The following is a 13,981-nucleotide window of genomic DNA, read 5'->3' on the forward strand; positions in this document are numbered from 1 at the left end:
ACTTGATAAACACCTGGCAGAAAATCAACATTTAAGTTTACAGTTTTGGAAGTGTTTTAGGCATTGCACATTGATGGAGAGTTCCACCATATTTTCTCTCTTTCTCCCTGTAGACTTTTTCTCCCCATAGAGGGCCAATAATTCTTTTCAATAACTTGCAAAATTAGGTTAAATAGATGCCAGGCGAGATCTTACATAAAAATGACATCTGGTTTCTTGTATGTGGTTTTTATTTTAACAGTTTTATTATGTGTAAATGTCAGCCTCTGTTTCACTATTTGCTTTCGGCTGCCATTGAAACGGGGAGAGGGGGCCTGGTATTTGGGAGTGGAAGTTAAAGTACAGGAGAGATTGTAAACGGGAGTTTTGGTCTCACCATCTACTGCGCGTGCTGGAGATTAGTGCTTGGTGTCGGTCAGGGCCACCCGTCCTGCATACCAACCTGATGATGCTCCTTGAAGATGGAGCTCACATGACACCTAAGGGATTTGCAGATTGGACACTGGGATGAGGGTTACCAGGGGGAGGGGGTTTGGTCACATATTGATATGTATGATTTCGCACACTTTTGCATCAGATCTTGCTTTGCTTAGCTGCTATCTTTTCATAACCAGTAAAAGTACTCTTAATTCTGCAAAATGGAGTTAAGTGGTTTCTTGGTTGCTGAGGGAGGCAGCTTGACAGTAAAGTTATATATCTAGCCATGTTTTGTATATAAATGTCTTTTTAATAGCATGACTTGCACACAATTTTGTTTATGGCAAAAGTTCTTTGAAAGGTAGTTGTGTTATGCTAGCCATCAGGTTCACTTATTTACTAATCAATCATGAACTGTTGCTAATAGTCCTTGTAAAATATTTATATTAAATATACTGTTTGTACTATGTCAGGGGAGAAGTAGAACATTTTTATCTTCCCTTTATAGCTCATGTGGACAAAAATACATTGAGAAATTTAGAATCGCTTAATATGCTTAGAATAGATTTTAACATTCTATGACCGTGATGGCGAACCTATAGCACATGTGCCCAAAGTGGCATGCAGAGCCGTGTCGCCTGGCACATACGGCATCACCCATTCCTCTTCCAGGTTTTTGGCACACATGCGCGCATGACGATCAGCTGGCCTTCGTGTATGCGGCAGTGCTGGAAACTGGAAGAGCTGGTCTTCCATTTTCCAGCATGAGCATGCATGTCAGCCAGCTGATCGTTGCATGCGCATGCATGCTAGTAACCGTAAAACTAGCTGGCCACTGCACATGTGCACGCCGGAAACCAGAAGTTCATTTTTCAGAGTGTGCATGCCCCCTGGGCAGCTGCTCTTCCAGGTTGCATCCCAGATGAGTGTGTGCCACTCAGTGCCAAAAAGGTTTGCCATCACGGGTGTCAAACTCCAGGCCTGGGGGCCACATCCCGCAGGGCTGTTCTGGAAACAGCGAAGGACCGGTGGCTCTGCCAGCAGAAATGGAGCTCAGGATGTGACCTTGCAAAGCTCTGTTTTTGCTGGCAGAGGTTGCAGGAGACCATTGCAACAGAAAAGGGAGCTTGGGAGCCTGTTTTCGCTGGCAGAGCACTCCACTGGGGTGCATGAAGGTGTGAAAGGGTGCAGCAAAGCTTAGGAAGAGGCACAAGGATGTAAACAATGTGAGGGAAGTACAGCTAGGGTTGGGGAGGGTACATGGGGATGTGAAAGTGGTCTATGTGACACAAGCACAAAGGGGCTGAGGGAGGGTGTGCAGGTGGGTAAGACTTAACTCCAGCAACCTGCAACTTACCCTGCTAGATTCCCCATCGACTTTCTGGGGAAACTGGTAAGGAAGATTGCAAGCACTCTAAGAATGAATCAGATAGTGATATGAATAATAGTTTATGTTGCTTTTTTAAAGTTACTTTCAACAAGTAAGAAAGCAATAACTGTCTTCCAGACCCAGATGCAGGGGTGAAATTCAGCAGGTTCTGACAGGTTCTGGAGAACTGGTAGCGGAAATTATGAGTAGTTTGGAAAACTGGCAAATACCACCTCTGGCTGGCCCCAGGGGTGGGAATGGAGATTTTGCAATATCCTTCCCCTGTCACACCCACCAAGCCACGCCCACAGAACTGGTAGTAAAAAAAATCTAAGTTCACTACTGCCCGGATCATGTTCACTCCGTCTCCTTTTTCCTATGGAGTATAGTTCTCCTTTCGTTGCATTACTTATGATAATATTTTAGGCTTATGGGCTTTTAAATGTACAGCTATGGAGCCCAGCATTAATAAATGTTTTGGCACTATTCTTCAGAAAAAAATGTTTCTGGGAAAACTCCCTAGCTTTTTTCACACCATGGAGAGATTATGTTTCATGCTATTTCATACTTAGAATGACATTAAAACATTTTCTCCATAAATACTATCCACGCTTGAATTTCAGGGCTGCAATACTGTGTTCACTGCTGCTGTGACAATGGCAAGCTAGTTTTTTGTAATTCTCCAGCTTCAAACTCTTTGTCCTGGGATATAATATGTAATATTTGTAAAAAGGGGTGCTTGTTTTTATTCCTGTGAATTAAATATATTTTAACAAGGTTATAAAGACTTTTTCAGGAAAAGTTTTAAATAACTTTTAGACACACAGATTTTTTAAATAAAATGATCTGCTTTCAATAATTTGTACGTCAGTGTAATTTGCAGTGAACATGTGCCTGCGTTTTAAAGTCCCTTTCTCTGTAATTATAGAAACCAGTGTTTTGTTTCCTACCAGCAAGTTATTTTACAAACACCATGACTTGAATTTTTTAATGGAACTGAAAATAATTTAGGCATAATGAATATAAGGAAAAGGCAGTTCTGACAGCATAAGGAACAAGTACTAAATTAGACAAGCTATTTCACTTCAGGATTTCTTTCCCCTACCCACTTGAACTTTATGACAAATGCTGAGGAAAATTAATTAGCTGTATGCATTCCTTCTTTCTAACAAAAGTGGTACTTTATTTTCTATCTTTTGATACTGAAGAAAGAACAATTATTATACATATCAGTTAATAGTTATGATCAAAATATATTACTAAGATACAACCGCATGTTTGAAAGTTGTACTCCGTTAAAGATATTGAATTGGACATCTAGAAAACCATCGAAGCGCCATTTGTAAAACTTGTAGAGGGAGAAACATACCTACATTCTGAATTAACCATACTGAAAAACATTTGCTTTGACTTTCATTACAACTGAGGCACTGTCAGTCGTGATGGTCTGTGGCGCATCACGTCAAAGTTTGGGTACCCTGGTAGATTCATCCTGATCGTACATCAATTCTACGACAGTATGATGACTCGTGTTCTGGATGACGGAGAAGCTTCAGAGGCCTTTCCTGTTACAAACGGTGTCAAGTACATGTTGGCACCAACCTTGTTCAGCATAATGTTTTCATCCACGCTGTCAGGCGCCTTCCAGAATAGTTCCTTGGGAGTTAGCCTGCGATACAGGCCCGATTGAAAACTGTTCAACCTGCAAAGACTCCAGGCTGTCGCAAAGATAAAGGAAACTGTGCTGATACCTCCTTTTTGCTGACGACTGGGCCTTGAATGCTGGCTCAGAGCAGGAAATGCAAGCCAGTGTGGACAAATTCACATCAGCATGCGACAACTTCGGCCTCTGCATCAACATAAAGAAGACCGAAGAGATGCATCAGCCAGCTCCAAAAGCCAAGAGCCCAGCATCACAATGAAGGGACAAAAACTGCAAGTAGTAGACCAATTTACATACCTTGGCAGCATGCTCTCCCGTGCAGTGACAATTGACCTTGAGGACAACTGCAGAATCTCCAAGGCAAGCTCTGCATTTGGCAGACTACTGACCAATGTGTGGGAACCACTGTGGAATAAGCCTTGCTACAAAGCTCAAAGTCTACCTAGCAGTAGTGCTAAATACCTTGATGTATGCCAGTGAGACTTGGACTGTATACAGGAGGTACGCTAGGCAATTGAACCACACAACCTGCTTCCATAGAATTCTGAGGATCCAGTGGCAGGACAAAGCACATAAGTCCTCTCCAGAGCAGGCCTGCCCTCAGTTCACACCTTGCTGATGAAAGCCCAGACACCCTGGGCAGGCCATGTTGCAGGCCATCGCATCCCTAAACACTCCTCTATGGTGGGCTGTCTCAAGGAAAGCGATCACATGAAGAACAATGGAAGCAATACAAGGCATGTTGATAGCCTCTTTCAAGTCCCTGGATATCGACACCACCTCCTGGGAAACCCTGGCACAAGATCGACCGACATGGCACACACTGATCCACCAAGGCTGCCAGACATCTGAGAGCAGAAGAATAACCATAGCACAGGAGAAGCGAGCACTCCGCACAGCCAGAGCTGCAAATGCTGCAACAGTGATGCCCACACGTCTGCCTGACATGTGGCAGAACATTCTATACCCATATAGGCCTTACCAGCCACCTGCCAACACATTGTGGACAGCCCACAACCTATTAGATATAAAGGTCCTCTTCGAACACGATGGACGACTGAGATCATCACAACTGAGATACTTAATATTATTTTGTAGCCTTTTTAGTTCAAAGAATTGTCCTCTGTTAAAGTAAAATGATGAGAAAGCGATGTATTTAATTGAAAAAAAAAACATATATCCTTGATATAAAGTAATCCTGTAAAAGAACAGTAGACAAAAATCAATCACCAATTTCTATTACCATATTCATAAGCAAACTAAGATGACCTTCCCTTTTTAAAAAATAAACTATGTACAGCATATAACTTGAGATCTTGATTACCTGGACATAGGCTATGTCGTATGGAAATTGTAATATGTAGCTGAACTAGTTGTGAAAAATGAAACAAAAACCAGAATTTTCCAAGACTACAATTTTCAGTGCACAACATGCCATGTTTTTGGTTAAAAGAAATTATTGAATGTGATTTAAACATTTTTCTTAGCAAATATTGCAAAGGCCACCTTTCACTTAAAATGATTTTTAAAACTTTTAACAACTTTGTTTAATGCAAATAAGATGATCTGCTGTTTGATAGGTATTCAGCTATAAGAGAATATATCTACCCACCATCTATAAAATCTCTCTCTCAACCTCCAATTGTTTAGGAGACCTTAGCTTTTAGAACTTTGGGTCTGGAGGATATTAAGTTAGAGAGGGTAGTTTTTTTTTTTTTTAAAAAAGGCATCTAAATCATTTAATAAAGTAGAGAGTATTAAGTTTGGAGATGAAATGGTTCAGAAATCTTTTAAAATAATATTTGTTTTTCTTCCTGTGGTGTTTCCTGTGACTGGAAGACAATGTATTCTTTCTGGTTCTTCCTATTACTCTATTTCCACCTTCTGTCAACAAGGAACATCTTTCCAGTATGCATAAATCAATTTGCTTTCAGCAGATGAATCCTTAAGAATAATCTCCTTAAATGTATGATGCTCAACTTCAAAAGCATATGCAAGGCCAGTTACTTGGTTAAGGCAGGATGGATTTACATGATAATTAAACAGCTTCAAACTCTTTTCTGTAATAGAGCTACTGCATGCTTAAATAGCTATCTTGAGGTTTAATATAATTAGTTATCTAAATCCATCTTCTGTTTAAATACATGCATATAAATTCTGATTTTCCTCCAAAATGTTTGTAAAATCATAAAAATTAGCTTGTGGAATCAATATTGCAATAATGTACTAGCATATTGCACAATTAAATTACTAAACAGCTACTATATTTAACAAATTTATTTTTATTATCAAATTTTTACAACTGCCCTCTCCAGCACAGAGCATTACTTTGATCTTTTCATTAAAAGTGAAGCTAGTTGCAGTGTTGCTCTGTTCTTTACGTCTTGGCAGAAGATCAGCTTGTTGCCTCTCTCTCAGTAATGTTCTTTCCTCTCTCCCCACCCCCAATCTAATCCAGGCACAACTTTTCACTCTTGATCTGCAGAAATTTATCATTCATTTCAAACCCTTAGGACACCTTTTGGAAGATGAGCTCAAACTGCACTGACATTAGTAACTCATATTTTATCCCAGAAGTAGCTTACAAGAATTACTTTCTGATGTAGATTAATTTTATTACTTTCATTATTTTGGCAAGTTCTTTCTTAGAAAGGAAGTAATCAGAATGCTAGTCACTGGTCGAAGCAATTTATACAACGATAGTAACGGGCCTCATGCCAGGTTACATTTATGTAAATAAGATTATTGTTATTGAAGTTAAAGATAAATTAAATTCTATTTCCTATCCTGTTGCTTTATCACTTCCCTACCTCAAACAGTTCTAAGAGAGTTAGCTTATTCCAAGAAGGTTTGGAGTGCTTCCTATTCTACTTCGAACCTGGATACTTAAGTGATGGATGGCTACAGCTAGGAGTGCCCTTATGCTGAATAATCTGGTATGTCAATTCCATGCTTATTCAAGATGGCTATAATGATAGAGGTCTTAGCAATGCTATATTAGTTTATTTCAGCTCTGCAATAAGATGATATGAGCTTTGAAGAGGCTTCAGATTGTGCCATTGTCCAAAAAGTAGCTTGCTTATGGTAAACATACATATAATAATATACATATTTTTATATGCTTCATTCAATCGTATCAATTCCTGGAGACTGCTTTGATTACTCCCTGCAGCTTTCTTGGCAAGGCTTTTCAGAAGCGATTTGCTATTGCCTCCTTTCTTGGTTTGAGAGAAAGTGACTAGCCCAGGGTCACCCAGCTGGCTTTGTGCTTAAGGTGGGACTAGAACTCACGGTCTCCCAGTTTCTAGCCTGATGCCTTAACCATTACACCAAACAGGCTCTCATATATATTATAATTCTGGAACAATTGTAATTATAATGGTTGGTTGCACATTCAAGACTATGTTTGGACTGGATTTGGATTTTTTATCCCTGTTGAATCCTTCCCCGCGACCTAAGATAGGCAGATGTTGTTTGATGGAGTTAAAGGTATCACTGTTCCAAGTAAAGCTGTTGGTGATGACTTCCTCAATGCCGATTGTTGTTATCTGTTGACAACATTGTGAAGTCACAGCTGCCTTTAGCTGTTGACCTTCGTATGCATCAAATTCTTTCCAGGAGCCTACAGTAGGATGTTGTAACGTATTGGTGAAATAAGCAGTATGTACAGATCGAAGCAGTATTTTTGAGTTAGTCTTTCTATTTCTATTTGCAACTCATTAGTTTCTTGTATTCTACTGTCCTTTCTCTTCTCTTCTGTCTCTGGGGAGTGCAACATTCACTGTCCACTTTTTTGCCTTTCTTATCTACACTTGTTAAGTATGGAATGTTATGTGGCAGGTACTTGCCTGTTTGAATTATCATTTATTATAATATAAATTATTAGCTGATTTCCAGACATATTTATCTAGTAATATCATTTCTAACTTCTACATAAATTCTGGCTATTTATGGTATACATTTGTACATATGCAAACATATTTTCCATAAATGGATTTGTTTTTGACTAAACCAATTATTACTATAAGTTTGTATAAACAAAGTCCCTCATGTAATATTTGGATACAACTCTATGGATACTTTCCAAGAAGAAAAAAAGAAAATGGAGATTGTGTTTAGAAATACACAAAATAACTCATTCAGAAACTTGTACTTTTGTCATAGAGGTTTAATTTTACAATGTGAGGATGGGATGAATACTAGAATTTAAAAATAAATTTAAATATTACACTTTCAAATGTGTTTTTCTATTGTGAATTAAGAAAATGCCATAATTTAGAATATCAATTTTTTTTTGTTTCTTATTAGGTGGCAGTGAAAGTTATTGATAAAAAAAGAGCAAAAAAGGACACCTATGTGACCAAGAATCTGAGACGGGAAGGTCAGATCCAGCAAATGATTCGTCATCCTAACATTGCTCAACTGCTGGATATCTTGGAAACTGAAAATAGTTACTACCTTGTCATGGAACTATGCCCAGGAGGCAACTTAATGCACAAAATCTATGAGAAAAAAAGGTTGGAAGAGCATGAAGCACGCAAATACATAAGGCAGCTTATATTAGCAGTTGAGCATCTACATCGGGCAGGGGTTGTTCACAGGTAAGTTGAACATTTCCTGCTTCATATTTTTGGAATAATATATGCCTATTATCATCCATATCCATGGTAAATATATTTTTCTCTCTAGTTATTAGACTCCCACTGATGTCCTTCATATGTATCAGGATTGCAACTCTCAGAATTCCAACTCAGCATAGCTATTTTTTTAACTTATTACTGGTGACTATGGTAAAACTCAATGAGATAAGACTTTGTAACGAAAAATACAATATTGTATAAATCAAACATTTTTTTCCTTCTGTCACAGAGACTTTTATTCTTGTTCCTTTTAATCTGGTTTATCTAATCTGGTATGTCTTGCGCTCATTTGAGGGTTTGTTTGTTTTTTAGAAAACGTAATTCTAGAAATGGGAAAAATAATTCCAATAAGATTTGCAGTTTTCATTTTTTTTCTTTCTCTTAACAAAATAACAGAGTTGGAAGGGACCTTGGAGATCTTCTACTCCAACCCCTTCTCAAACAGGAAATCCTATAACATTTCAGACAAATGGTTGTCCAATCTCTTCTTAAAAACCTCCAGTGTCAGAGCAACTACAATCTTTGGAGGCAAGTCATTCCACTAATTAATTGTTCTGTCAGGAAATTTCTCCTTAGTTCTAGGTTGGTTCTTTCCCACTATTTTGCATCTGTGAGTAGACAAAAGATCCCATTTTTACCAATGTCTCTAAAATGAAATCTCAACCTGCAAGGTACTAGTGGAATGTTGTCTCTGCCTAATAGCCAACTTCACTTCAGTCCAACAGTCTTCTGGAAGTAGAAGGGTAAGGATGAATAGTTCAGAGCTATGGTGCAGTGAGGTGAATTATTCATCATAGTAAGTAATAATGAAAATTGTGTATGATATGGTATATTCACCATGTTTCTGTTAGGTAGCATGTAACATTAAATTCTAATTTAGTGTTGAATGCAAAACAGACTAATATGAATCACCCTTTCTGTGGAATGATGGAGACTTAAATTCAAGCAGAGATGATGTGTCGGGTGGGTTTTGAGGCTATGTTTTTTTCCAAGCATTATAGTAGGGAAGGACATGGTTACTCAGGTGGTGTTGTAGTCTTAATTTCAATATGGTATTGTCATAGGTAAGCAAGATAAATAATGACTGATATGGGAGCTTCAATCACACTTTAAGGTCACAAGATGTTTGCTTGAATCAGCAAGGGTTAGATTAAGCACACAAATGGAATTGTATATAATTTAACTCCAATTTGCTGAAGCAACTTGCTGTCATAGGGATGTTTTGAAACCTAACTTTCAAGATTACATTGAAAATGCTATCAATTTGTATGTATTGGGAAGCATTTACACCTTGACTTCATGAAATATTTCATGAAACACTCAGGCAGATTATGCGAATCTCTGCTGAATGTATGTTGTGCATACTTTTATGACACTCTATCTATAAAGTATGCCTTGGAATGTGATTGAATACTAACAAAAAGTGCACATTCAAGTTTGAGAGACTACATTTTCTTTTTCTCTGGTAGAAGACAACAATCTTGAAACCTCTTTTCAGAAGGCATTTCAGCAAACTTTTGTATTGTAAAAACCAGGATAAATATTTTCAATTTCTAAAGAAAGTAAGGATGACAAAGATAACAAACCTGAAGTTAGCATCTTACAGGAAATTCTCAACAACTTTTAAAGTAATTTTAAAACTACAGATACTCAGTGTAATTACTGTCAAAACATCAATGAAAGGAATTTAATAATGTTCCAATAACGAAGACTACTTCCTGTGTATCTGTTTTCTACTGTTTCTTCAATTGAGGATCTGGGTGCATATTATCTTCTCAAACTTAATTATTCAGATATCTAACAGATTTTGAGAAATAGGGCAATATATAATAGAGAACAGTCTTTTGCTTGTAAAGTAGTCTGTACAAGGGAGTTGGATATGGGAGGCAAAATTTAGTACTGTTCATGAAATGATCTCTGGCAGTAACATTGCAAGTATGTCCTAATTTACTGACCATTTGTTCAGCAACCATTTGACATTACAATAGCACATTTACAATCATCACAGTATCCCATAGTCATCATTTCTGAACTTCACAGCTGACTTCTGACAAGCAAAGTCAATGAGAAAGCTGGCAAGAGGTCACAGGTTGTGGTCATGTGACATCACATTTAACAACTGCAGGTGATTCACTTGACAACCACAATCAAAACTGACATGTACTATAAGTCAGCACAGTTACATGACATTTCATTTTTCAACTTCATTGCTTAGTGACGGAGCTGCCAGTCACACTTGTAGTCAGTAACTGAAGACTACTTACATGCACATAGAGGAACAGCCCAAAGATGAGCATGAGACATTTATCAAAATAGTAGGTTGTTTTTAATGCCTAACCAAGGAGACTAAAGAAAGAACTTGCTATCATACAATATCTTTTAATTCCACATACAAGTGAAATAGTGCTTAAAGTCATTCAATACAGATGATTTCCTACAGAAATGGAGAAACCAGCGTTCAAGATGGCTTTATAAAAGGCAAGAAACATGAACTACTTCTGATGTATGCTGAATAATTGGGAAAGCCAAAGAATGCCAAGAAAAAGTATGTGCTTCATTGATTGTAAAAAAAGACCACTGATTATATCAATCAGGTTATGCTGTGTGTTTAGAAAATGGGGATTCCTGGACATATAATTGTCTCCATGTGACTTTGAAGATATGGGATACATAGAATATTGGTGCTTTTGAACTATGATGTTGAAGTTTCTTGAGAATACTGTGGATAGCCAAGAAATGCACAAATGAATCATCAAAGAAATCAACCCATAGTTCTCACTGGAGGCTCAAATGATCTGGGTGAAATTATCATACTTGACATATTATATAATAAGACCTAGCTCTCCGGAAGAAGGCTCTAATGCTAGGAAAAGTGGAAGGAAGGTAAAGAAGAGGACAACCAATAGCAAGATGGAGAGATTCAGTTAAAGTGATGATGAATAAGTATAATTGGAAGACCTGGAGCACCAGCTTATGGAAAGATAATGAGAAAATGTATTGATGTGGGTACTAAAATCTGATATTAGTTAGATCACACAAAATCAGATCACTTTTAAACTAGGAGCTTAACTTCTACTTTGTAGATTCTTTATCAGATACCACAATTGATAAGATACTCTCTTTATATTTATAGAGATGTCTACAGTATAGAAAGACATTTAGTAGCCTGCAAAAACAGTGAATTATAAACCATGTTTCTATAATTGCACATAATCAGTAGTAACTGCTGCAATGAGCCTGATGCATTTAGGTTGTAATGTGAATCTTTTATACATTATTTTCATCTTTTCTGAAATAATTTTTATTAGAAAGATTATCCTACTATCTTTGATTTTGTACCAAGAATGCTAAAAGGTTCCCCAACAATCCTTCCAGTATGTTTGTCTTATACCTGATTAGTTTTTTTTCATTCAGGTTTTACCATACTATCACGTTATGCAGCTCAACTTACTTCCTGAGGTATACATGATATTAGATATATAAATCTAATTAATGCTTAGTTGTATATATTCTGGATGTGATATTGCACTGTTTCCATTGTGATGAAAGGCAATAGTTGCTATTAATGTGGCTTGCAGCATCTGGTTCCTAGTGTGTATTTAATAAGATTTTCCTTCAGTAGCATTTCCTTGGCTTTATCATTTTCAGTAATAAATATGTGTCATGATTTGATGTAAATTTTTATTGGGAACTCTTGAGTTACTGGAATTGTTCCATCCAGTTGACTCTGCTAAGCACTTTACTGTAATACTTATTTATAGTTATTAAAACATATTACCATATTAGGAATATATTTAGACTAAGAGGCACTTCCTTTATTTTATTTCATTATGACAAACAAGGAGAATGATCTCTTTCCTATCTTGCCACCCTGAGATAATTGTTCCTTGGTATTAGTTATTTGCCTTGGGAGAAAAAAAAATCCTGCTGGCACTTGTGCTTTTCTCTCTATTCAAACAGCTTCAAAAGGCATTTTTCAGTTTACCTAAAAGCTATCTGGTATTCTGTTCTAAGAAAAAGGACATTTTCATTTCCTGTTTATTCTAATCCAAGTAATTATCCCATCCAATGACAGTTGTGTTAAATGTAAAATTTGTAATGAAGCATATTGAATACATAGATCGTGTTCTAAACATAAAGTCCCTAGAAACAGTTAAACAGTAATGAAACCAGTTAAGATGGCAGCTTTTAGTATAGGTGTTTGAAGCATCTTAGATTTGTTTCATGATATGCATTTCTTATTGAAGTATCCCACTTCTCATTTTATTTTAGAGCAATACATCTGCTAGAACTGGATTCATTGTCAGAAATCTTGAAAACTGACTTTAAAAATATATATCCAAATTTAGCTTTTCTTCTGAACCTTTTCATTCATACGTTTTCATTTGCATTATGGCAGTTCATGTATTTAAGTAAAAGCAGGTATTGGCCATCTTTTTCTAGCATTTTGGTGGAGAAAACAGTGAAGAGGTAGCAATGCAAATGAATGGAATACGCCTCTAACATGGGGCTGGAACTGATAAGCCTTAGAAGATATAGAAAAAATGATTGCGGAATTGCATGGAACCTTGGATCTTGGACATTGATCACTCTTAATAGAACAACAGGATATTTGATTCATAATTGATATTTTAAAGATGTATATTAAAGCTGAACTAGCTTGTTTTTATTAATTTTTACAGGGATGATTACATTTACTGCATTCTTTTTTAAAATTTATACTTAATTTGATTTTATGTCGTTAGCATAATGCCTGTTTGCATCAACTTCAAAATAACAGATCTATGTATTCATTTTTATGAAAATATAGACAAATGTATTTTACTTCATATTTATATAAAACAAGAATTATACCAATTTGTACAAAAAGATAATCACAATTGTTAATGAAATTTCAATTTCATTGTATTTAAGTACAATGACAATAAAGATTATACTTAAATTTGAAAATATTGAAAGCTCGGTTGTTTGAAATTCTATTTAATATCTTTGTATATTGCAGAGATCTGAAGATAGAAAATCTTTTGCTAGATGAAGACAACAATATCAAGCTTATTGGTATGAAAGTCTTGTAGTAATTGTAGTAATTCAGTCACTAATCAGTATTTTTGTCATAAATTAACACAAGACGGGTTTTAAAAATATTGAACTTTTACTATTGGATTATGTATGGAATTCAGGTGTTTCTTTACAAACACTCAGAAAATATAGTAAATTTAAATATATATATTTTGTGAAGTCTTTCATCTAAAGCATGCTGACTGTTTGGAAAAGTAGAATAAACATCTTCCTTTGACATTTGGTTTCCTATTTTAAGTGACTTAAAGTTTAAGATCTTTTTGATGCTGCAATCAAATGGGATCTTTGTTCACATAGTGTGAAGCAAACTGTAGTGTTCAATCAATTCATTTGTCTGCAAAATTAAAATAACAAGTACCTTGAGAAAACTCAAAGGTGTCTTGATTGTACCTTTGTCTCTAAAAATGCAGTGTTTGTATTGATCATGCACATTCTACAGAAATCATAAATGAGTCATCTTTTATTACTATCCGTGTAAAACTCCCATTAATGTGAGTTGTGGGCATTAAAATGAAAATATCTTCCTTATAAAAGCATCTGCTTAGGGATTTAATTCTGTCGAGTCAACTCATTTTGTTGCAACAGTGAATATGAATAAAGTGAGTTAAAAACAGGCATTACTACCTCTTAAGTGGGCCAGAAAATCTGTGAAACAGAGCTTTGTCTCACACTGCTTAGGGGCACTTATGAGGTGACAGCTTGGCAAAATAGCTTTGGAGAAAGGCACCAATTTGGGAAAGACCTATATAACATTTGTATGTAAGAAATGGCATTCACCAGGGTATTGAAAAATACATATTACCATCAGCCAGT

General features: G+C 36.3%; 1 protein-coding gene across 4 annotated transcripts in view; it reads left to right on the forward strand.

The window, feature by feature from the left end:
- The window catches only part of HUNK (hormonally up-regulated Neu-associated kinase), an 87,085-nt gene that overhangs the window by 43,839 nt on the left and 29,265 nt on the right, over positions 1 to 13,981 (forward strand). For all 4 annotated transcript variants that reach the window (XM_081951293.1, XM_081951290.1, XM_081951291.1 and 1 more), the window contains exons 2-3: positions 7,758 to 8,050; positions 13,092 to 13,147. In XM_081951293.1, the coding sequence (XP_081807419.1) occupies positions 7,758 to 8,050; positions 13,092 to 13,147 (349 nt within the window). The remainder of the gene's footprint in view (positions 1 to 7,757; positions 8,051 to 13,091; positions 13,148 to 13,981) is intronic.

The sequence above is a fragment of the Natrix helvetica genome (genome assembly GCF_964273705.1).
Source record: "Natrix helvetica genome assembly, chromosome: 4".
NCBI lineage: Eukaryota > Metazoa > Chordata > Lepidosauria > Squamata > Natricidae > Natrix > Natrix helvetica.